The sequence below is a fragment of the Vombatus ursinus genome, unplaced genomic scaffold, assembly GCF_900497805.2.
Source record: "Vombatus ursinus unplaced genomic scaffold, bare-nosed wombat genome assembly UNPS02014779.1, whole genome shotgun sequence".
NCBI lineage: Eukaryota > Metazoa > Chordata > Mammalia > Diprotodontia > Vombatidae > Vombatus > Vombatus ursinus.
In genome coordinates, this window is record NW_020954557.1 from 36,653,085 (window position 1) to 36,680,099 (window position 27,015).

Below are 27,015 nucleotides of genomic sequence, written 5' to 3' on the forward strand. Positions count from 1 at the left end.
GAGAGGCATCGTGATGTGGGTAGAATGCTAGATGTGTCCTTCAGAGGACCTTGGTTCAAATCCACCTCAGACATTTACTAACTGTGAGACAATCAGCAAAATACAGAAATGGGTCATAACAATCAGCAATTGACTGCTGACTGTTGATTTTTAGTTATGACCTCTGGATTTATTTATAGTGAAAAAGTTGGCATTTATATGATTCCATTCCTTCAGTAGTATGTCAATTAATGGGTCACTAGACAAGAATCTTATATTTAGAATACTAATAGTTAAGTTAATGTTCATAGACGGTCTAAAATTGGTATGATCCTTAGCACCCTTTGTCTTGTTCTTTATGAGGTCCCTAGTATTCTGATCTGCCCATCAAATCTATCATGTTAATCTTATTTTGTGTGCCCATCAAATCTATCATTTTAATCTTATTTTGTCTAATCTTTTTTGTTTTTGCAGATGAAATATTTTCTTAGTTTTTTCCCATATTGACTGTGCCATATACAATTTCATCCTCCATTGTGTTAATTTTGCTCTTAATTATTTCCACTAATGTTTTTGTATTCTTTATGGAGATTTCCACAGTTTCATTATCATATTTTCCTAACATTCTTTAACTGCTCCCTGTTACCTTTCCTCCCCTAATTCCTCTCATAATTTTTTTAGGAGGATTAGGAGGTTTCATTTTTTCCTTTAATTTCTTAAGTATGTCTATTTTCTATTTATTCTTATCCTTTGCAACTTCTGCTGTTTCTAATGAATTTTTCTGATGATATTTGGCGATAATTTTCTTCTAATTTCCTTCTTTGTTTGCTTACACCATAAATTTTTCTCATAGTATCTGGACTCTTCAATTTGCTTTTTTTCTCATGATAAATTCTAGCAAAATTGTTTCTTTTCAGTTTAAATTTGTTTGTGTGAGAGAGAACTATCATAAGAAGGCAACATAACTTATAACCTCTCCTCCTACCATCTTTCCTGAAGTCCCAATACAAGTCTCTAACACATCAAGTCTCTAATAGAATGTGAGCTAGCATCATTGGCTTCTGTTCATGTAGTTCATGCAGACCTCAAAAGATTGGTGACATATTGAAACCATTTATCTCAATTTAAGCAGCATAGATTTTCATGAAATCTATAGAGTATTAGAACTGAAAAGGCCCTCAGAAACAAAGTGAATTTTGTTTGCTAAGAACTATTGACAGTTGTTAAGATCATAAGATTTTGAATTATATGGAACCTTAGAAATCATCGATTCCCATTCCCCCATTTTAAAGGTGAGAAAACTGGGTTTTAGTGAGTCAAAGTCATAAAGGGAATAAGCAGATTTATCGTATTCCAAACTTTATGAGATTCATTGGATCAACTTAGGCCCTTCTCCCATCAATCTAGATCTCAACCCCTACTCATGACTTCTTGTCCTGTTTTATTCTTGTCCATGCCCTTCTAAAAATATTCTATATCCAAGATGTCCAATACTCTAAAGGTCTTCTACTTTCTCTTTAAACACAGGGTGTCCCAGAAGTCTTAGTGTTAGTTTTAAGCTATTAAAACCCCAAATAGCACACAGATTTTTGGGGTCACCCTGTATTTCATGAATACTGGTGTTACCAGATACTTGGGCTACATATCTGTCATCTCTACTTCTCAAAGTCAAGTTCCTTTTCTCGTCATGCTTCCCCTTGATGATGTCTTTTTTTTTTCTTTTTTTGCTAGGCAATTAGGATTAAGTGACTTGCCCAGAGTTAGCAAGTATTATGTGTCTGAGGCCGGATTTGAACTCAGGTCCTTCTGACTCCAGAGCTGGTGCCCTATCCACTGTGCCACCTAGCTGCCCCCTGATGATGTCTTTTATGCCATTTTATGTATATAATTCTTCATTGGTAATATGCTGCAGCCTATTTATGTCCATATGCCTTCCTAAAAGTCCCATTCCACTGTGGTGTACTCTCGAACGTGGGTTCTTAAAGACTGTGGCAGCAGAGCAGAATTTCTCAAAGGTTCTAGCAGACCAGAAAGGCTTTGAATTCAGTACTGACAATAAACAATCCACTGCCTAAGAACCAAGATAGCTAAGTTTGGAGAGACTTATCACCAACAGACTGGCAACAAAAGGATGAATTCTTTGGTCATAGCAAACCAGGACATAAACAAGTAACTTAGCTTTACTTTTAAAAAAGGGAAATAATCTTATTTTTGAGAAGCCAAAATTCATTATAGAGAAATACTTGTGCATCATAATTTAGTACATTAGAAATCCTTAATTATCATGCCAGTCAACTGAGAGATGGGTAACTCTTACAACCTTCTCTGACTGATTTCTGCATCATGCCACAGGAAGTTAATCACTAGGATTACCTGTAAAATCCTGTAATCTTAGCCCTGGTTTCATCACTGCCCTCTGCTTCTCTGATTGGAGAATGGGGCCATGAACTCCAGATCTCCATTTAAGGAGCAATCTCAGCTCAGATATCTTGTTTCTCACATGCCTGCAGTGCTTTGGAACTTCTCTGACTGACTTCACCATATCCCTGTCCTGTAAATCCCCCCACCCCAATCTCTACTCCTATTTTTCAGTTTCCTTTTGTGTTTTCTCTTCCCCTGTTATTTTGTCTTTTTTTTTTTATTCCCAGGGCTTAGTACAGTGCTTGGCACATAATAAGTGCTTAATAAATGTTTATTAACTGAATATCTGAAAGCCTGCCATTTTATTCTTCCCCACTCAAAGTTGTTTTCATACTGCCTAGATTATCAGTTTCACTGGTAGAAGAGGAAGAAAGTAGAACAATTCCCAATGTGATAGGGAAAGGATATTGCCTCAGAAAAACCAGGGTCTGGGAAAGATCTGAATTTGGAAAGGCCAAGGTCACCCACTGCATGCTGGGCCATCGCCAGTCATCTTGACTTTTGTCTTGCCACTGGACTTTGACGACTCCAGAGGAGAGAATGACGCTGTCGACTTTGAACAGCTTTGCCTCGCTTAAATTCAATTCACACACAAGACTTCACCCTCAGGATGTCATTGGTCCTCTTGGAGAACTAAGGATGAACACAATGATTTTGAGGGAAAGGCTCATGAATCAAGATAAAGGATCACAGAATAAAAAAACATAAATGACCCTTAGAGATCACCTAGTGCAACTTCTTCATTTCGTAGTTGCAGAAGCTGAGAAGACAGAAGTTTGGTGACTTTTCTGAATTGAATACAATTAGAATAGACTCATAAGATTATACATTTAGAGCTGGAAGGGATCTCAGAGACAAAATTGTCTGATCCTCTCATTTCACAAATGAGGAAACTGAAGCCCGGAGGAGTTAGATGATTTGTCCCAGGTCACACTGGTGATATGTGACAGAAACGAGATTTGAACCTAGTTCCTTTGACTCCAAATTCATCACCCTTCCCATTGCACAACAAGATAATAGGTGGCAAAGTCAAAATTGAACAGGGAAAGAGCATTTTTTCTGGTGTTGGAGGGCCTGAGTTAAAATTTCATTCATATTGTTAATGATCTGTAAGACTTTGGATAAGTCATTTACCTTCTTTGGACTTCACTCTCATATATAAAATGAGAAGCTTAGTTTAGATGGTCTCTCAGGTTCCTTTATCTATGATTCTACAATCTTAGAACTCCAAATTCAACAAATAATACAGAAGGAAAAAGCCCATATGTTTAAAATACTTTAGCTTTGTTGGGGGAGGGTGTGCAGTGGGTCGGAGGAAAAATGGCCTTTTTCCTATGGTGGAAGGAAACAATGGAGAAGTCTCAGATGATCTGCTGCCTATATTGAGTAGCCATGCACATCTGTTAAAAGGACAATAGCTGGGTCACTGGGAGAGAACAATAAACCATGGGTTAGGGAAGACATTTTCCCCATTTCCAAAATGAAATTCAGCCATAAGACAGAGAAGAAAAATGTGATCAGCTGATGCTTTCTGATGAGATGGAGTAAGTTGTCAAGTACTTACCATCTGGTACAGCTCCTAATCCAGATGGGCTGCCAATAGTAATTTATGAAACATTTGAAAGGAACTTACTATTCTCCAGGATGATGCCTTAAAAGACATTATGATTAGATTTCCCTCCCCTCCCCCAGTCCAGATTTGTGACAGATCCAGATAGGGAAGCCAACATGCTTATTGGAAATGTAAGTCTATATTTTAGGCTAAAGACAGTAAAACCCTGCTCTTTGGAAAACATTTTTAATCCATTATCTTCCCTCTTCTCTCCCCTGCTTCTTGCAAAGAATAATAAGGAGGGAGAAAATGTGCCCTTATGGTGTTCCTAGCTGATGACTGATTGACTCCTCACAGTATGAAGTTCATGGGTGTCTGAGAAGAGTGGTGAAAAAGTCACCAGAAACTTCAGAAATAAGCAGAGATAGTCCGTCGTGCCTTTCACTGCATAGGAAGTATACCTTCTCTTGGCTCAGCTCTCCCTTAGCAAGAGCCAAAGGTGACCATCTATCCTCACTATCTGAATAGTCTGCCTGCAGCCTAAATGTCTACAACAAGTATCTCTTGGATATACACTGATATATGCTGGAAATAGATCCTGAAAGTATGTCTCAAATGGTGTATGAGAGACCTCTAATGGTGTTTGTGCACTCCGCTGATCTAATTAGGCTAATTGCAGGGACTGTGAGAGACAGAGCAATCTATATTCTTCCATTTTTCCCTCCAGGGGAGCTACTATCAAATAAATGACAAAAAGGTATAATTTGGTGCAGTCAATTAAAGACAGGTAACACCCACACTAGTAAAAAAAAGAAACAGGGAAATGAAGATTATTTTGGACATCAACCCAATTGCCGTGGGGTAGGTCTGAAGGTAGTTTCTCTCACTGCAGCCCTGGAACCTGTTTTTACTTCCTCCTTTTTCTGTTTCTGGTTCTGTCACACACCAAGCATAGCTAAAAAAAAGTGGGGAAGGGAATGAAATGACTTCTGCATGGTTCAGGGAATTCATCTTCTAACTTACTAGTCACAATTAACCCTTATTCCAGCTACTCTCAGAGAATAACAATATTTTCTTGACTAAATCAAGTTATTTTCTATTTCAAACCATGGGAGAGTATGTTTGAACATTGATTTGTATGTTATTCATAGACAAAATATGTTCAGGTGAAGACAGGTGACTATTATCCACCCCACAGATTTGCACACACATGCACAAGTGCACAAACACATATACTTTTTTTTTGGTAGAAAAAACACTAAATCAACTTGCAAAGCTTATGGTAAATGTACTGAATTGCAGGCATGGCCTCAAAGAGAGAGAATTGGTGTCAAAAGAACATGCTTAACTAATTCAATCCTATATTGAATCTTTCTCTAACAATTGGTTTCATCCTTGCTGCCTACAAACACTCCCATGTCTCCTTCCTCCTTAAAAAAAAAACACTCAATCCTACCATCCCCACCAGCTAGAGTCCTATATTTCCTTTCTTTCTTGGCTAAACTCCTTGATAAGGTGTGCTCTCCCTCTCCCTCTCCCTCTCTCTCTCCCTCTCCCTCACCCTCTCTCTCTCCCTCTCCCTCTCCCTCTCCCTCTCCCTCTCCTTCTCCCTCCCCCTCCCTCTCTCTCTGTCTCTCTCTCTCTCTCTCACCTCCAGTTCCTCTCTTCTCATTCTCTTCTTAACCCTGTGTAATCTAGCTTCTGACCTCATCATTCAACTAAAACTGGTCTCTCCAAAGTCACCAGTGGTTTCTTAATTGCCATATCTAATGGCCTTTTCTCAATCTTCATCCCTCTTGAGCTCTTTGTATCATTTGATGCTGTTGACCACCTCCTGGATATTCTCTCCTTGCTAGGTTGTCACACTTTCTCTCTATTCAACCACTCCTTTGCAGTCTCTTTTCCTGGTTTTTCTTCCAGGTCCATTTTTCCCTCCAGGGGACTACTATCAAACAAATAACAAAAAGATATAATTTAGTGCAGTCAATTAAAGACAGGTAGCATCCACACTAGCAAAAAAAGAAATACGGAAATAAAGATTATTTTAGACCTTGACTCAGTTGCCATGGGGTAAGTCTTAAACAGAGCCCAAGACTCTGTCATGGTCCCTCTTCTCTTCTTTTTCTGTACTACGTCATTTGACAACCTCACCAGCTCCCAAGGATTCAATTATCTCTGTAGAGATGATTCCCAGATCTATATAACCAATCCTAGTCTCTTTTCTGAGCTTCAGTCTCATACCATCAACTGTCTTTTGAATATCTTCAACTGAATATTCTGTAGGCATCTCAGCTCAACATTTCCAAAACAGAAGTCGTTATCTTCCTCCTCATCCCAACCCTCCCTTCCACATTTCTGGATCAAGGGTACCACCACCCTCCCAATTGTTGAGGCTTACAACCTTGGCATCTTCCTTGATTTATCTCTTGCACTCACTCCATGTATCCAATCAGTTTTTTTTTCATTTCTACCTTCACAGTATCTTTTCTGTACGCCCCTTCTCTTCACACACAGCTAACCCTCTGGTTGGACAGCTAGGTGGCTTAGTGGATAGAGTGCTAGGCCTGGAGTCAGGAAGACTCAAATCTGGCCTCAGACACTTACTAACTGTGTGACCCTAGCAAGTCATTTAATCCTGTTTGCCTCAGTTTCCTCATCTGTAAAATGAGCTGGAGAAGAAAATGGCAAACCACTCCAGTATCTTTGCCAACAAAACTCCAAGTGGGGTCATGAAGTGTCAGACACGACTGAAACAATTCAACAATGATCACTGTGGCATAGGCTTTTATTATACCTGAATTATTGTGAAACCTTTCTGGTTGGTCTCCCTGCCTCAAGTCTCTCCTTACTCTAATTCATCCTCCACTCATCTGCCAAAGTCATTTTTCTAAAGCATAGGTTAGACCTTGTCCCTCCCCGATCAATAAACTTCAATGGCCCCCTATTACCTCCAGGATAAAATATAATGTCCTCTGTTTAGCATTTGGAGTCCTTCATATCCTGACCCCTTCTTACCTTTCCAGTCTTCTTTTGTTTTTATCCCTTTCATATATTCTGTGGTCCAGCAACATCGACCTTCTCGATATTCCTCAAAAATGATACTTTCCAACCTCTGTCTCCTGTGCTTCCAACAAGACATCTCAAATCCCACCTTCTGTAAGAGGCCTTTCCCTCCCCCTGCCCCCACTAGTGCTCTTCCTGTGAAATTACCTCCCATTTCCACTGTCTATACATAATTGTTTGTGTGTTTTCACCCACATTAGAACGTGGACTCTTTTTTAGAGTAGAAACATGTTTTTGTCTTTTTTTTTGATCCACACCACTTACCACAGTGCATAGCACATAATATGTGTTTAATAAATGCCACAATTAGGCAATGCAATGGATACAGAGCTAGGTTGGAATTAGGAAGACCTGAGTAAAAATCAAGCCTCAGATAATTATTAGCTGTGTGACTCCAGGCAAATCACTTAACCTCTCTCTGCTTCAATTTCCTCAGCTGTAAAACTGGGATAAATAGCATGTATCTACCTCCTGGGGTTGTTGTGAGGATCAAATGAGATTATATTTGTAAAGTACTGTGTCTGGCACATAGTAGGAGCTTAATAAATGTTTGTTTTCTTTCTTATTATTAACTATGTTAGTGATGGTAATCATTTAATAGACAAATGGAATTTAATTGAAATTCAAATTCTCCAAGGCTCAAGGGAAGGTTTTAAATTTTTAAAATTTATTTTGTAAGTATAGTGAAAAGTTCAACATGTTTATTTGGGGACTTTGAAGATGAACTAGGAGTGTGCTGGAAGTAGCTCTAAGGAGCTTGTGAGAGCCTGTCAAAATTTCAGTGTGATCATGGCTTCATTTACTGTTTTGGTGATTGTCTCTAGACTTAAGAAAGTGTTAATAATGCAGATTAAACTTAAAAGTGTGTGTGCGTACATCTTTCCCCCAAAAGATCCTCGGTGTTAAATATTTACCAGCATACCCCTTTATTGTTCAATAAACATTGCTTGAGCTTAGCAGGAGTGCGGAAGGCTCAGAGAATGAAGTCATTGCCAGAATAGAAGCCTTGTGACTGTAGGCTAATAATAGTAACAATCATAATAGTATTTATAGAGCATCTTAAGGTTTCCAAACAGCTTTACATCCATTATCTTATTTGAGCCTCTCAGCCCTGGGAAGAACCCAGGAGAGAGGTAACATGGAATATGAAAGAGAAAGAGGGCATGATCATTACAACAAGATCAGGACATGGGATTGAGGGTGCAGGTGGAGGAGTTAGCTTTGGCAAGAAGGGTCACTTCTTCCACTGAGACTAGAAAGGAGAGGAAGACAGAGAACGCTGACATGATTAGAGGAACAGAGGAGGAGATAGATGATAGGAAGTTGTTTTGGAATAAAGCCCCACAGATTATCAAGTGTCCTTTTTAGCACACAAAAATCTTTTAAATCTAATCAAAAATTTAAAGACTGATTGACAAAGTACAGTATATTTAGAGAAGGTCAACCAAGAAGGTAGTCATTCTAGAAACCATGACATAATTGAGGGGAAAAAAGCTGTTTAGAACTGAGAGCTGTCCATGAGAAAGAAGAGAGAAAAGAGGAAGTAGATTTGCTTTGTTTCTCCAGAGGGTTGAGTTTGGACAAATGCACAGAAGTCACAGGGAGACAGATTTTTGCCTAAACCTGCAAAATAACTAAAGTCTTTGGAATGGACATGAGGTAATGAGTTTGCCATCTCTGGAGCACTCAAACATAGGCTAGATGACTATCTGTTAGGGATATTGTAGAAAGGACTCCTCCATTGAGAAGATAGACTCAATGACCAATAAGATGCTGAAAAACTTCTTTAAGAGTTTATGATAAATACAATTACTGGTGGTGCCACTAACTATTACTGTGTAAAATCATTTCCCTTAAATTGAGTCCTCTTGTAAATACCTTTCATTTTTTTCCTTTGCAATATTCTCAGTTGTTTCTGTATTAATCCCATAGGACCTTATGTCTCAGGAATAATATTTATTATTAGTCCTCCTCTCCCTTTTAATTCCACTAGTTGGAACATCAGCTGCATTATAGAAAACATTTATGTTCTAGCCACTTTTCATAATCCTGGGGGGAAATTCTCAAATGACTGATGATTCTTTGTCTATTTCAGAGCCCTCATTTTCATTCCTATCAGTGCCTGCCCTCATTTTACTACTGATTAAATTCATTTTTTACAGCAGCATAAATTAATTATTAGAAGTAAAAACAATAAAAATCTGTAACTCTTGGCAAGATTTTTTTTCAAACTTGGAATAATCAAATTCGAGAGTTGTAATCTTACTCTTTATTAGTGTTTGAGAAAATTGACTGATTAAAGTTTTTTTTTTTAAGTCTAGAGATGTTAGAATAGTAGCCTAGGCTGTGCTCTCAAAACAGGAGACTATGCAGTGAAGTAAAATCTGGGATTATAAAAATAAATTGTATTCATCTGAAAAGTTCCAAACAATAAATTGCATAAATACAGTAATAGCTATTTGATCACCTTGCATTCCTATTATGAAGCAACTGGGGTTGGTTAGGAAACTTATTAAGATAATTGCAGACATGGGGGGGAGGACAATTTGAGGTTCATTTTCTTAAGGCTCTCTCACTCTATAACTCCCAGGTTAACTAACTGTCCAGGAATTTGTTAATTCAGGACTCTATTGTGCATAGTGATACCTAATTGCTGGTGATTGCTGGTTTGTCATCCATTAGATAGCCTTGAGCACTATTATTGCTGAGAACTGGCATGCTGGCATTTACTTAAACATTGTACATTATTAGACAAGTAAATGCTTTGTTGATTGATATATTCACATTTCTTTTCAGAGACCACTTCATATATGAAACCTTTCCATAGCAACCATGGAAAAGCTATTTCCCTTACTGTGTGGGTCCTCATGCCATAAATGTCTTGAAGTTTTTTGAAATATGATAGCAAGATAGTCTCTTAAAAAGATTAGTCCTCGTAGCAAATTGGACAATTCACTTTGCATTTTCAGAAGCTTTTAACAGCCATACATAGACTCTTCAGTTGGTCTTTTTCTATTTTAACAACATTTTGCTACTTTCAGGGTTGGTCGGGTTTTTTTTTTCCTGCCAGGTTGGAAACTTAAAACTTGAAGCTTTAACTAGATCTGATCTAACCTGAGACAGCAGATCTGTTTTTCCACTGCTTACTGTCAGCTGAATGCCTACATCAAGGCAGAGATGAACTAACAGCTGGTTTGTTCCCATTTAGCTCTCAGATGGTTGGCATTCATGAAATGATGGGATGCATTCAGAGAAGAGTGGATCAGCTAAGCCAGCAGTGTTCTGCTCATAAGGAACTTGCTCTTAGGAAACAACAATTAACTGCCTCAATGGAGGGATTCCTAAGGAAGGTAGTATCATAAAATGCTTCCTCCCTAAATTAATGGTTTGGAATCAATTGCACTAATTGCTTCACCAAAGGTAGCTTTAGGTGTGCTTAATTCAGTGCTACTAGGCTGTGTGTCAGCTACAGTAAATGCTTGGGGAGAGGGGTGCTATTTCATCAAAAACTCCGCTTAATTAAGAGTAAATTCATCTCACACCAGGTAGTCTCCTGTCATGCTCCACTTTGCTTTCTCCACAAGACCTATAAGCCAAGAACAGGCAATAATTACACATGTAAACCAGCATTGTATCCTCTTTCTCCCAAGGTAGACACCTAAGGACCCCCATCCCTCTCTCAAAAGCAGCATGAGCAATAAACAGCAACCATATTAGACCATACTCAAGGGTTATATCAGTAGTTCCAAGAACCAGTGGTTCCTTTTTTGTAGATTAGTTGTGTCCAATTCTTCTTGACCTCATTTGTGGTTTTCTTGGCAAAGGTATTAGAGTGGTTTGCCATTTCCTTCTCCAGAACATTTTACAGATAAGGAGACTGAGGCAGACAGGTTAAGTGACTTGCCCATGGTCACCCAGCCTAGTGAGTATCTGAGGCCATTGAACTCAGGTCCTCCTGACTCCAGACCCAGTGTTCTAACCACTGTACCACCTAACTCTTCAATTGGCAAAATAGTGGGCAAAAGAAGTTGCATTAATTTAGTGCTTCCCATGCATCATCTCAGCTGATCTTCCTGACAGAGCCTGTGAGGTAGGCATTAGTATTATATTAGTTTTGCAGATGAGGAAGTTGACACTTAGAGAAATGAAAGGATTGCCCATGATTATACAGCTAACAAGCAACAGAACCAGAAGAACCCAGGTCTTGTCATGTTTAGGCAACTAAGTTTTCTACTCCACCACAGGTGTTACTTAGTAGGTTAATGCCAAGCACATGCTATTTGTGATAACATCTAGAATTACTTTAGTGAAATTAGCTGTATGCTTTAGGGTCTCACAACTAGAACTGGCATGAACTTCACAAACCATCCAGTTCAACCCCCACATTTTACAGATGAGGAAACTGAGGCCCCGTGAAGTTAAGTCACTTGCCCAAAGTCATACATGTAGTGAGCATTAGAAGAAGGATTTGAAACTCAGGTGCTCAGACTCCAAAGTGTTCACTCACTGATTTACCAAATCATCGCCGCCTTGACTCCATCCACCACTTGCAGTTGGAAGAATGACCAGGATGCTCTCTCAACTGAATAGCATAAGAGAGACTCTTTTCCATCTCTCCTGTTTTCAGGGGCTCCTGAAACCAACAATTTTCCTTTCAGTTGTAGAATCCACCACTTGACAATAGATAATAAATATATTGAAAATCCAGTAACCTTAACAGTGGTGTTTACACCAAGGAGCCTTGCTGTCTGGGCTAAGTCCCAAATGACAAAACGGGTAGCGTTTCAGAGTTGTCCTTATTAGATACAATGGCTATCTGAATCTAGGCTTGTATGGAGAGAGAATAGGTTTCTCTGGAAAGGGTATGCCTATGGAGAGGCCCAGACTTCATTTCTGCAACTGTAAGGAGGGATAAAGTATGCTGCTTTCTAGGTTGTCATCCTTTGCTATTTATCCAGATGGTGTAGAACCGGTATGAAATCGTGGAAGAGGCTCTGGATGAAGAGTCAAGAGACCTGAGTGAGAGCCCCAGCTTGCCTACTCAGAGACCTGAGTTCAGCTCTAGCCTAGTTGTGTGACCTTGGGCAAGTCACTTAATCTCTGTTTGCCTTAATCTGTGGGAGAAGGACATGGGAAATCACTCCAGTATCCTTGCCAAGAAAACCTCATGGACAGTAGTAGCATGATCCATGGGATCATGAAGAGTCAGACGTGACTGACTAACTGAACAGCAACAACAGTTGCCCACTAAATTGTTGCATCACCCAAGGCAAATGACTTCCTTTCTCTGAACTTTGGCCTCCTTTGTGATTTTTAATATTCCTTCCACCTTTAAAATTCTGTGATTCTAGTTCTTAAAGTGATGTCTTGAGCCCTTGGGAAATTCAGAATAGTGACAAAAGCAGGACCACATCCCCAGGGATACAGCATTGTCTAGTTTAGTTCAAAAGGCATGGTAGCAGCTTAAATAACTGTCTTGGAAACATACTGCCTCCTCCTCGGCATTGATGAGTGCCTCCTATTTGGCCTACCAGGAAAGGGGACCAAATGAAGGGTCAGGGGTGGGGGGGAGAGACAGAGACATAGATACGGAGACAGACAGAGACACAGAGACACACACTGAAAGGGCTCAGAATACAGATCTTCAAGCCCTTCCCACTACTTCTGTTCCAATCAGATCCCATAGAATTAATTTTCTTCTTGTTATTCCTTGTGGCCTCATCCTCACCATCCTTTCTAGGACCAGAGAGAATGACATAACTTCTTCATTCTGAAAGACTCACAATCTAGAGGTTATTCATGTTGTTGCCCCTTTATATGAGATACTCAAGGAGATCTGGCCCCTCTAACAACAGAAAGCTGCTCCCTTAGTTAAGACACATGACTTATCACATCAATAAGCCACTTTCCCAAAGTTTATTTTTCTGATTGCAGTTGGTTTGGGAAAGGGAGAGCTATTATAACTCCATTGATAGGATCATTTGACCTACTAAGGATTGTCACATTGTCATAGCCATTAAGATCCTAGGGTTATCTCCATGCTACAATGAAAGATCAGAACAGGAACACAATAGAAGATCTAAGATAATTTTCATTTAATTATAGATTCACTAAATCATCACCTAGTTCATATTAGTGTACTAATAGTATATTACACCAATAGTATAATTATATATTAGTAAAATACATAATACAACAATATAATATAATAGCATAATAGCCTACTACACCAAGCTGTTTTCTTATCATGTTTCAAATTGTGCAAGGCATTATATTTATTGGACAGTTAGGTGGCACAGTGGGTAGAGCATTGGGCTTGGAATCAGGAAGATTCATCTTCATGAGTTCAAATCTGGCCTCAGACATACTTCTGGGCTGTGTCACCCTGGGCAAGTCACTTACCCCTGTTTGCCTCAGTTCCTCATATGTAAAATGAGCGGGAGAAGGAAATGGCAAATCACTCCATTATCTTTGCTGAGAAAACCCCAAATAGGGTCACAAAGAGTTGACCACGACTGAAACAACTCAACAACAACAACAATTATATTCATTTGTTCACTGAATCACTCATTTGTCCAACAAATATTTGTTGAAAATCTATATCTAAAATATTGCTAGGCAATATGGAGGAAAAAGTATTGCCCTCCGGGAACTTATATATTAACTAGGAGAGATAGCATATAGATAAGCTGGTTTGTTAATTAGGTCATTATTACCTTCTCTCCTCCAAATAGACTATGGAACAAATAAGTTTTTATGAGGAGGAAAAGATAGGGAAAGGCCCAGAGCCTGGGTGCTCCTTGGCCTTAGTGGTGTTAGGTATCATAGGTAATATGGCAATTGTGGTTCGAATTTCAGTTTTGTAAAATACTGATTATTTTGACGAGATTGTAATTAGTAACTGATAAACCACTACCTTCTAGACTGGAGGCAGATTGGTACAGTGGAAAGGGCAATGATTCAGAGTCAGAGGATTTGGGTATAAATTGACCTCTGATATTTACTAGCTGTGTGACAATGGACAAGTCACTAAATCATGTCATTTCATTTGGGTGCCAGGGCTTTTGGACTATTTTTTAACCCCATAATATTCTAAGGACACATGTTCACACTCATTAATCAAGTCAGGCAACCCCTATTGAGCATAAAGCCTTAGACTGTATTATTTTTCAAAGGGTTTTGTGTGTGGGGGGGTGTGTTTATGAAGTTAATTCATGTGCAAATAATGATGGCACTATCGTCATGGTGTTGATTCCCACATGTGTCAGTTAGCTTTCCCTTCACCATATTGATAGCTTTCCTTTTTCCTAGGGTCCATAGTTATTGTTCAGTTATTTTCAGTTGTGTCTGACTTTCCATGACCCCATTTTGAGGTTTTCTTGGCAAAGATACTAGAATAGTTTTCCATTTCCTTCTCCGGCTCATTTTACAGATGAGGAAACTTAGGCAAACAGGGTTAAGTGACTCACCTAGGCTCACACAGCTAGTAAGTGTCTGAGGCCAGATTTGACTCTAAGCAGTGCTCTATCCACTATGCCACCTAGTTGCCCATAAACTCTAGCCTTAATTCTGGCCACCTGTCTTCATAATGTAGGCTATCGGTCTCAATGGGAAGTAGATGAAAAGAATATAAATGGATCAGTGCAAATCCATCCCTACTACAAGAACAGGGTTTTTAAGATTCAGTATATAATTATACATATATATTTTTTATTCTATGGTTGTCATGTACTAAATATGCATACTCATCTCTACATATAAGTCTCTAAGATTATTTGTCTTTTATTTCTAAAGGCAACAATGTCAGTTCAGAAAATCAGTCCAATACTTTCAAATAGTATGGATCTTGGCCCCGGTCTTTCAGATTCAGAGAGAATTTTGAGCAAATATCTGGAACTAGACAGTCAAGCTAAGGTAAGCGACATTTTAATAAGCTTTGCTATGTACAAATGGTAAAGAATATCTATAAACCTTAATTTCAGTTCATAGTCTTTGCATATATAAATTAGGATCACTGCAACTAATGATCTTAAAATGTATGTGTGTCTAAAAATGTTGGTATCTCTAAATTTAAGAAAAAGTGCTTGAGCTTATTATGGGATTCAGAATTTTCATCCTTTGCTCAAGTACTTTGTGACTCCTCCTTTCCTTTCCTTAATGGGCAGGTGTTAAAGATATTTTGATAATAATACCCTTTTGAGTTTGGGGGTGGTATCCGGGAGGGCCATCCTTCAGCCTTATTTGTAATTATCTATTGTAGAGCGTTACAAAGAAAATTACTACTCCAGTAAGAATTCAAGAGGCAGCTAGTAGAAGAGCTCTGATGACCTACAAAAGAAATCTTTTTTTTTTTTGGAAGACCTGGTATTCATGTTCCTTCCCTATAGTAGTCATTGCCTACCTTTGAAGCTGAAATTGTTCCCTTAGGGCTTCAACCTCTTTCACAAAGAAACAATGGGTATGCTAATTCATGACTAGTCCCCTTTGCATACCTGCCTCTTTTCAGCACAGACTTCCTCCCCTTTTCTCCTCAACCAACACACTGATGAAAGCGTTGGGCTCTACACACACACACACACACACACACACACACGTGTGTGTACATATATATGTTTATGTGACATGTAATATACACACATATGCACAACCTTTAGAGTGTGAATTTTTAACATTTTTTTGTGTCATGGATACCTTTAGCATTCTAGTAAAGCCTATGGACCCTATGCCGGAATACTGATTTAAAATGAATAAATTAAAATACATAAAATTACAAAGGAAGAGAATTGAATGGAAATAGAAATGAATACACCTTTTTCTCAGCAGTTCATGGTACCTTTGCAAAGATTGACCATATATTAGGATATAAAAAATTTATAGTTAAAAGCAGAAAAGCAGAAATATTAAAAGTAGCTTTTTCAGATCACAACACAACAAAAATTATATTTAATAAGAGAGCATGGAAATTTAGATTAAAATCTACTTGGAGATTAAACAACTTAATCTTAAAGAATGAGTGGTTTTTAAAGAATAAATCATAGAAACAATCAATAATATCATTAAAGAGAATAATAATGAGACAATATATCAAAACCTATGGAATACAATAAAAGCAGTGATCAGAGGAAAATTTATATCTCTAAATGCTTATATCAGTAAAATAGAGAAAGAGCAGACCAATAGATTGGGTATACAATTAAAAATCTAAAAAAAGAACGAACTAAAAATCCCCAATTAAACACTAAATCTTAAATCCTAAAAATTAAAGGTAAGATTAATGATATTAAGTATAACAAAACCATTGAATTAATAAATAAAACTAGGAGTTGCTTTTATGAAAAAAACAATATAGCAGATAAACTTGGTTAATTTGATTTAAAAAAGGGAAAACACAAATCACTGGTATTAAAAATGAAAAGGATAAAAAAAATGATTATATCAATAGATACCAAAAAAAAGCTTTTGATAAAGTATAACACTCATTTCTATTAATACCACTCGAAAGCATAGGCGTAAGTGGGTTTTTCCTTAAATTGATAAAAAGCATTTATCTGAAAGCATCAGCAAGCATTATTTGTAATGAGGATAAACTAGAAGCCTTCCCAATAACATTGGGGGTGAAACAAGGATACCCATTGTCACCAATATTATTCAATATTGTATTGGAAATCCTAGCACTAGCAATAAGAGAAGAAAAAGAAAAAGAAGGAAGCAGGATAGGGAATGAGATACTAAAGCTATCTCTTTTTGTAGACCAAGACTTCTTAAACTTTTTCCACTCACAACTCCTTCAGCACTTCTTAAACTGTGGGTTATGACGCTAAATGATGATATACTTGGAAAATCTCAAAGACTCAACTAAAATGTTGGTTGAAACAATTAATAATTTTAGCAAAGTAGCAGGATATAAAGTAAATCCACTTAAATCATCAGCATTCCTATATATTACAAACCAAACCCTGCAAGAAGAGATAGTAAGAGATACCCCATTTGAAATAACTCTAGACAGTATAAAATACCTGGGAGTAAAACCTGCCCAAACAAACCTAGGAACTATATAAACAAAATTATTTTTTTAAAAAAAACTTTTATACAAATAAAATAAGATTTAAATAATTGGCAAAATATTAATTGTTAATGGGTAGGCAGGGCCAATGTAATAAAAACCAGAATTTTACCTAAACTAATTTATATATTCAATGCCATCCCTATTAAATTACCAGAAAGTTTTTTTTTTACTGAATTTGTAAAAACAAAAAGTCAAGAATATCAAAGGAACTAATGGAAAAAAATGTAAAGGCAGGAGGTTTAATAGTACCAGAGCTTAAACTATGTTATAAAACAGTGATTATCAAAACTATCTGATACTGGCTAAGAAATAGAAATGTAGATCAATGGAACAGAGTAGATAGACACACAATTTGCAGCAGCAAATAAATATAGTAACCTTGTATTTGACAGGTATTAAGACTTAAGATTTGGGGATAAAAAGTCATTATTTGGCAAAAAATTGTTGGGAAATCCGGAAAGCAGTAATACAGAAATTTGGCATAGAGTAATATCTTACACCATTTAGCAAGATAAGGTCAAAATAGTTATATGACTTAGTATAAAGAGAGATATTGCAAGACAATTTGAAGAATATCGAATATATTTCTTATCAGACTTATGGACAGGTAAACAACTTATTAATAAACAAAAGATAAAAACCAGAGTGAGGTATAAAATGGATAATTTAAATTATGTTAAATTAAAAAGATTTTGCACAAATGAAACAAATGTAACCAAGATCAGGAGGAAAGCAGAAAATTGGAGGGAAAATTTTATAGGTATATCTTGATATATCTCAAATATATCAAGAACTTTATAAAATCTATAAGAATGAGAGTCATTCCCCAATTGATACATGGTCAAAGGATTTGACTAGACAGTTTTTGGAGGAAGAAATCAAAACAATTTACAATCATATAAAATACTCTAAATCATTATTGATGAGAGAAATGCAAATTAAAACAACCTTGAGATATCATTTTACATCTATCAGATTGGTTAAAATGATTGAAGGGGAAAGCAACAAATATTGGAGTGGATATTGAAAAAATGGGACACTAAATTCATTGTTGGTGGAGTTATGAACTGATCCAACCATTTTGGAGAGCAATCTGAAATTATGCCTAAAGAGTTATTAAACCTCCTGTACCCTTTGACTCAACAATACCACTACTAGATCTATTTCCAAAGACAATTAGGGAAGAAAGAAAAAGAACCTATATATATGTTCTAAAATATTATAGCAGCTCTCTTTGTGGTGGCAAAGAACTAGAAATTGTGGGAATGGCTAAACAAGTTGTGGTATATTATTGTGATAGAATATTACTGTACTATAAGAAATTATGAACTTGACGATCTTAGAAAAATATGGATAGATTTGCATGAAATAATGAAGAGCAAAATGAGCAGAACCAAGAGAACATTGTATATAGTAGCACAATATTGTTTTAAGAGCAACTTTGAGCAAATAAGTCATTTTGACTATTATAAATGCCCAAATTAACTGCAAAGGACATTTGAAGGAAGATGCTCTCTGCATTCAGAGAAAGAACTGATAAATAGAAGTATATATCTATATCTATATTTATCGATCTATCTATATAATGATTTTACACATATATGCATATTTGTGTCTAATGGTAGCCATCTCTAGGGTAGGCAAGGTAGAGGAAAGTAAAAAGGGGAAAAAAAGAAATTTACATGATAACTTTGTTATATATTTAAAAGGAGTAGCAAGTTGTATACAATGGATTTGCAGTTTCATGCACAATCATCTTCTTTATTATACTATATTATGGAAATGTTTGTTTTATTATATAAATTAAAAATAAAATAAAATTTTAAATAAAAATTACAAAGGAAACTATATTAAAATACAATTATCAAAATATTTTTGAAAGTTAATGAATCACAAGTTAGAAAACCCTATGCAGTATTTTGGATTATATTATAAGTATGTTAATATATCCCTTCTGTTAAATTCAATAAACATTTATTAAATGCCTGAATGTAGAGCACCATGACTTTGTGCATGACAAATGTCAGAGTTAGGAAGACCTATGTTAAAATCTCAGTTTTGATACAAACTGGTTTCAAGACCCTGAGCAAGTCCCTTAAACACAAGGAAACTCATTTAAATGCCCAAAGATACTCTCACTAAGACTTGAAGTTGGAGAACACTTTTTCAATGGTTGAGGGAATTTTCTCACTGAGAGCTTTCTACATCAATACAATTATAAGTCTTAGTCAGTAGCTTTCCAAGTGTGGGTGCCATGAGGTCAAAATCATCAATTTCTAATATGTTAAATATTGATAGACATAACCCATATGAACAGAAGGTCTTTGAAGGGACTTCAATTATTTTTAAGAACATAAAGAAGTTCTGACATTAAAAAATTGAGAATTGCTGGTCTAGACCAAAAGAAAGGAAGAAAAAAAAACATAAAGCACTTTCCTGGGTCCTATAGATACAAAGAAGAAAAGCAAAATATTTATTGCCCTCAAGGAGCTTAGAGTGTAGACAAAAAATGAAATATATACCTGAATAACAATTGTAATACACATATAAAATAGATCAGATTGCACAGTAGTTTAAACTCTGGCCAATAGTGACTTAGGGTGGTCCAAACTATAGGAATATATTTAGAGTGGCTGAGATCCCCAGGAAGACTACAATATCTACTACTGTAGAGAGTGGGATGAGAGTCTTGGAAGTACCACCAATAGCCTAGTAGGGGAGGAACATTTAAAATCCAAGACAGCTATGGCTGGATGTTGACTCCTTTACTATCTTATTTCTAAGAAGGGTAATGGAGTGGATGTACATCTATATTTTACACTTCAGATATTAGTAGTTTGGAAGTATGATGCTCTTTTAGAGATATCAGAATAAAAGCCTCCTTCTCTCCTCATCTAAAGGGGACAGTACTATAACAAAAATATTATACTATATCTATAACAATAGCTACTCTCAGCCAGATTAGGTTCCTCTCATCAAACACTGGTTACACACATACACACATGCACATACACACCCACAAACACACACTATTGCAGGTAGCAATCAGTCCTATTTATCAGAGCAAACCGTAAAACAGAAATCAGAAGGTATAGAGATTAGAGCAGAGAGTTGAATACAAAAGAATAAATCAGCTCTACTACTCCAGAACAAGATCAAATCAATAAAAGGGAGAACAGTCTCACTGGGAAGTCTACTCTTAGCAGTCTCTGGGGGTGTAGGCATTGGGAATCAAAGGATACATTTGTGGCCTTCTTGCTCAAATCTAATCTGCAGTCTCTTCACACTCACATCATCATAGGTTCAAATGTCTCAGCTAATCAGAAGTCATGTCTCCCCATGCTTAAGCAGAATGCAATATCACAGGGCTGTCCTTTAGGGAACTGAAGGATTCTTATATATATTCTAATTACTTGTAAGAATAATTTTTAATATTCATTTTTAAAATTTTGAGACCCAAATTTTCTCCCTTCCTTCCTTCCCTTTCCCCTCTAGAAGACAAGCAGTTTGATATAGACTATATATGTGCAGTCATACAAAACATGTTTCCATACTAGCCATGTTGCAAAAGAAAACATAGACAAGAAAAAAGAAAAAGAAAAGAGAGTTTAAAAAAGTATGCTTTTATCTGTATTCGGATTCCATCAATTCTTTCTCTGAAGGTGGATAGCATTTTTCATCATAAGTTATTCAGAATTGTCTTAGATCATTGTGTTGCTGAGAATAGCTGAGTCATCCACAGTTGATCACTGTACAACATTGCTGTTGCTGTGTAAACTCTTGTCCTGGTTCTTCTTACTTCACTTTGCATCAGTTCATGTAAGTCTTGCTAGGTTTTTCTGAAACTATCTTGCTTGTCATTTTTTATATCACAATAGTATTCTATCACAATCATATACTACAGCTTGTTCAGCCATTCCCCAGTTGATGGACATCCCCTCAATTTCTAATTCTTTGCCACCATAAAAAAAGCTGCTTTAATATTTTTGTACATATAGTATAGATCTTTTTCCTTTTCCTTTTTTTTAAGGGAGGGAGATCTCTTTGGGATACAGATGTAGTAGTAGTATTGCTAGGTCAAAGGATATATACACAGATTTATAGCCCTTTGGGCATAGTTCCAAATTGTTCTCTAGAATGTTTGGATCAATTCACAACTCCACCAACCGTGCATTAGTGTCCCAATTTTTCCATATTTCCTCTAACATTTATCACTTTTTTGTCATATTAGTCAATCTTATTGATGTGAGGTGGTATCTCAGAGTTGTTTTAATTTGTGTTTCTCTAATCAATAGTAAGAGATATTTTTTCATGTAACTATAGTTTTGATTTCCAACTGAAGGGTTCAAGGGGGGATGGGATTGGTATGTGGATTATGCTGTGTTACGATTTAGAACACTGTTAAGTACATGGGAGAATTCCTAGTGATTTAAAGCATTGTCACCCTTATTGAGTTTTTGTAAAGCAGCTTGAAAGATGTAAGATTTTTCTGTGAAATATGATTTTGTTTTAGGTGTGTGCTTTTAGAGGCTTGTGCCTTTTCACCATATTTTTAGGAGGGTTAGAGAGGAGGGAAAGATGGGAAGGAGTAGTTTTGTCCCCGTTTCTTACAAAGTGCCATTATGAAGTGACTCATAATGAAAATTACCTTTGTTCCAGTGAGTACTAAGGAAGAATATTAAATAATCAAAGTTATTCCTTTTAGCAAATGAGAGTGAAGCTTCTGACTATTAAGAAAAGCAGGTTATTTCTTATGGTTTTTTTTCCCCTTCCTTAGAATTCATTTTTGACTACTATACTCTTTCCAGAGGAAGCATGAGATTCCTGGTAGCAACAGTATCTATTTATCAAACCTGTCATTCGGTATATTTCACATGCCAGACATACATTTCACTTACTGATGAGTGTCAGAAGTAAATATAGCTCACTCTTGTCAGCAAGTCTGTGAAATTGACTTAATGTTTTAAGCTATATTAGACCTATGGATTGATATGTACCATTTTCATCAAAGTTGTTTAAAATCCTTCTGCCTCCACCTAACTCCAGTTTCAGATAATAATCCCAGAAGCAGGGGAGACTCTCCAAAATGATAGAACAAATCTTGGGTGAAAATTAGAAAAAACAAAACAATTGTTTAAAACAATCATAATAATACTGTTTTATATCCCATAGGCTGGTAGGCTTTGACCCTGGGAGGGCCCAGAAATAATCTTGCATCTTACACCATAAACAACTTTTCTTTTATCCATGATATAAATAAAAGAGAGGGGGATGAATAGGAAGCACAGATAAAGTATAGCTATTTTTAAAGTTTTTTTTTTAGTTGTAACTTTTACAGAGAAGATTCTAGGTACAAAATCAGTATCTAAATTTGTAACATCTGTGCAGGCATACTCAGAAGCCATTGAAATTTGTGTTTTCCTGAAACCTATTGTCAGCCTAGGCCTACATCCTTGTACTTATACCTTCACAGGAGACATCACATGAATTAGAAGCAGCAGTGAAAATCATGGAAGAAGAAGAAGACACATTTGAGCCTGCTGAAGAGGCATCCCTGTTTACTAAAGCTGCACTAATAAAGGAAGAGCTGGATATGCTTGTCAGAAACATCACCTCCAAGGTGCAAGTCCTCCAAACTCACGTGGCATTTCTAAAGTCATCAGAGAAGGTAAAGTCCTTCTCAGTAGTTGCTCACAATCTCAATTTCTACCTCATATGCTTTTCCTCTGTGCATAGTTATAGCTGTGTATAACCTAATGAAAATCCTTCTTCCTGGAGCAGGTACACTGTTATATAAGCAGGGAATAATTTTATTTTGGGGGCTTTTAAGGTATGTGTCCACCAATCAATAAAAGAAACTAGGGGGTAAGTTATTTGTATTTTTAAATAGATAATATATCTAATCTATATAAATTCTGATTACATATTTGTATATTTCAATGAACTGTAATTTTGTCAGTGTGAGTGCTCTAGGTCCTGATACCAATAACAATTGCTCAGTGCCTTAGCAGACAGATATACTTTAGAGCTAAAATAACTCAACAAAATAAAGTATTGGGACCATTTATAATAACATTCTACAAATAATTATTTTAAGTAAAGCATGGTATGGTAGAAAGAAAGGACACAAAATCAGCTGAGGCATGCCTTCCTCTGACATTTACCACTATAGGTGATCATTTAATCTCAGTCTCTCTTTCTTCATCTGCAAAAAGGAATTAATACTTATCTGTTATACCTAAAGTTCAGAGAGAGGTTCAGTGACTTGCCCAAAGTCATACAGCCAGTAAGTTGGAGGAGTCAAAGCCAGGTTTTCTTGATTCTAAGCTCAGCATTCTATGCGTTGTCTGATACCATGGCACATAATGCCTATGCCACACATTTAAGGAATAGCATATGATGCTTTGTATTTTTCCTTTTTCATATATATATTTATGACCTAACTTCACATCCGGAATGCAGATTCCTTAAAGGATGGATTTTGTCTTCTGCATCCTTGTATCCTTGTGTGCCTAACAGTGTTCCATACCTAACAAGTGCTCAAGATGATTGTTGTTGATGCTAAAGCTAATTCTTACACTGAAACTACAACATCATCTTCTATAGAGATTTGATAGAATTTTATATAACTATGTAAAATTTGATGTAAAATAGATTCCAATTAATAGAGGTTTTGTTACTGAAATATCAAAAACTCACTAAAAGGTATGAAGACAGAAGAGTAATCTCATGACTTAGACCCCCCAAAATAATCTGTAGGACTTTGCAGGATTCTTAAAACCTTTAGAATATGCTCTTTCTTTCTTTTTTTTTTGATAGGCAATGGAGTTAAGTGACTTGCCCAGGGTCCCACAGCTATTAAGTGTTATGTGTCTGAGGCCAGATTTGAACTTAGGGCCTCCTGAATTCAGGGCCAATGCTCTATCCACTGTGCCACCTAGCTGCCCCTAGAATATGTTCTTTCACATCAGAGCTAGTGATCATTACAATCATGGGTATGTCAGACCTTGAGTTTCAAATAAGAAAATAATTGTAAAGTGCTTAGCACAATATCTAGCACACAGTAGGCATTAACAAGTGCTTGTTCATTTCCCTTCCCTTCCTAATTTCACTCATATCTAAATAATGAATAGAGAAACAGGTCATATACCTTTCATATGTGGGTAGGAGATAACTTCTTAACCAAACAAGGGAAAATGTCAATTACAAAAGATAAAATAGATAATTTTAATCATATGATATTCAAAAGCTTTGCACAAACAAAATTAAGTCATTTAGGGGAGCAGATGGCTAGGAAAATCTTTTTATCAAAGGGCTTGGTATATAAGACATGTAGACAACTAACAAATATATAAGGCAAAAAGCCATTACCCAATAGATAAGTAGTCAAAGGATGTGAACAAGAAGTCCTGAAAAGAATGATTGCTAACCATTAACAACTATATGAAAGAAAACTCCATACTGTTTGTAAACGAGAAATACAAATCAAAATAATCACGAGGTTTCACCTCTCACCAAGTGGATAGGCAAATGTGACAAAAGATGGAAACAGTCAATGTTGAAAGGGTATTGTATAGAGAGATGGGAACACTATGCATTATTGGTGGAATTGTTGCAACTATTCTGAAGAACAACTGGGAATAAGGAAATAAAGTGACTAAAATGTCCACATGTTTTGTCTCAGAGATTCCACTGCCAGGCACATACTTCAGGGAGATCATTGACAGAAAGCTTGCATATACACTAAAATGTTTTAGAAGTGGGTTGTGGTGGCAAAGAACTGGAAACAAAGTGGATACCCATTGAACAGGAAATCACTAAACAAATTGTAGTACATGAATCTAACAGAATATGATTATGCTATAAGAAATGATGAATATAATGAATACAGAGAAGCATAAAAGGATACAGGGAAATCTGGGCAATGTAAAAACAACTTAAATCAATAACGGTTTTTTTTTAAATACATGGGTCCAGAAGGACCCCTATATCTGGTGCTCATGAATCTCCTGGAATGTTTTTCCCCTTAGAATCACCCCAGTGGTTCTGATGGATCTACTGCAGCTTGTCCCATTAGCTGTAATGTTTCACCTAAAATTAATAGGCATCATTGCATTAAAGCCTTTTGGTTGTAGTTTCAGCACAAAATTCAGTGTTATTGTGTGTTTCTTATGGCACAGTTGGTGTCAGCCTCTGGCAAAATAAAATGATCTCCAAGAATTCAGCACCATTTACATGGAATATTGGTTAATATTCAAAGCAATACAGAAAATTAAGATTTATTTTCACTATTTTTTATTGCCTTAACATTTATTAAAAGCCAGCCATGGGATTCCAAAGTAATGTTCTTTTACTTAACATTCATTTTTTTCTCTCTAGCTCTGACTTTCCTACTTGTGTATTTCTGCGTCTAAATTATATCACACTCCTTTGTGATATTAAGATGATCTGTGACAGGAATTGACCAAATTGCTGACAGTTTAAAAAAAATCACTAAAAAAATCTTTTTTTGGCTGTGCTCAGAAGGTCTTACTGGGTAATAAACTTGTCACCTCCATCTGGACCCCACAAGCAGCCCTGTTTGCCAGCCGCCTAAATATGTTCCTGAGACACTGTAGTTATTTGATACATTCAATAATGATACAAATGTTGTAGAGAAATATGCAATCTTGAAATGTATCATGTTGATTTGTTTTTCTTATATAGACATGTTTGAGTTTGAAGGATTTTTTTTTTCTTTTTAAAAGAAGTTTCAGTGCCTTGATTAAAAAAAAATCCTTCTTTTTCAGGTAGAAGAGCTGACTAGGAGCCTAAAGGAGTTTTTCAAAACTGAATTGACTCAACAGGATAAAGGAGAAACTCAATTCCTATCTTGCTTGGAGTCTCCCAATAGCCAGTGGCAATTGTTTTTAAAGGAGAGTTTTTCAACTCAAGACCTGGGGCTTGAATTTCTTAATTTAATAAACATGGTGAGAATGCATTATGTGAGTCACACCTTCTGCAAGGATTACTCATCAGAATTATAAACATAAAGGAAAGTCATTCCTTGTTAAATCAGTGTTGCATGTGAGAAGATGCTCAGATGCTTTTCCACCCTAGCCCTCTGAAGCAGCCCTGGAGGCCAGCTTTCATACAGGCTCTTTGTTACTTTACATTCTGTGCTTTGGAGATCTTAGCCAGAAAGGCTTTATGTAAACCCAAAATGTCATCATCATCACTATTATTAGATATTTAGCTAGATAAAGCATTTATTAAGCACTTCCTGTGTATTAAGCATTATGCCAAGTCCTGGGAATACAAGCACAAGAAAATAAGGCATCCCGGGGCGGAACACAACACATAAAGCAGTACTGAAAAGGGGAGAAGGGAATCTGCAGATGGCACGGTAGGGAGATGAGTGAGAAGCATTATGGAGTCCTAGACCCTACAGAAGCTCACCTATCAGGATAGGGATGCAGGAGCACATCCAGGGTTCTGGTGGAGAGGAGTTAGAGATAGTGTTTGAGGAGAGAAAACACAGTAGGAAGACAATCAGGATATCTTTCTTTTAAAGCATGAATAAGAATAAATATTATTCTTTTGGAGTTATGCCCAAATTCCATCTACAAGCTATAATTGAAATTATAATCTAAGGAGCTTCCTGTAGTACTTTCTATAATTAACTACCTAGGATAAAGCCTAAGAGTAAGTTACATTATACCAAATTCTATAATGTGGTAAGTTATCTTGTAACCATTTCTGATGTATTCATTTATCTAAATAGAAAATGATATGTATGAAATATTAGAGACTTAAAGAATCTTGGAGTTGGAAATAATTTTAAAGGTCATTTAGTCTCACCTTCCACCAGATAAAAGAATTCTTTCTATAGCATTCCTGACAGGTGATAACCTAAATCCTGCTTGAATATTTCCAGAGACTGGAAGTTCACTAT

General features: G+C 36.5%; 1 protein-coding gene across 2 annotated transcripts in view; it reads left to right on the forward strand.

Annotated features, from left to right (window-relative positions):
- CCDC141 (coiled-coil domain containing 141) overlaps positions 1-27,015 on the forward strand; it is a 276,321-nt gene that overhangs the window by 151,946 nt on the left and 97,360 nt on the right. The window contains exons 10-13 of one of the 2 annotated variants that reach the window (XM_027865848.1): positions 10,224-10,365; positions 14,810-14,929; positions 22,555-22,749; positions 25,871-26,065. In XM_027865848.1, coding sequence (XP_027721649.1) covers positions 10,224-10,365; positions 14,810-14,929; positions 22,555-22,749; positions 25,871-26,065 — 652 coding nt within the window. The remainder of the gene's footprint in view (positions 1-10,223; positions 10,366-14,809; positions 14,930-22,554; positions 22,750-25,870; positions 26,066-27,015) is intronic. The other variant, XM_027865847.1, reaches the window with a different exon arrangement.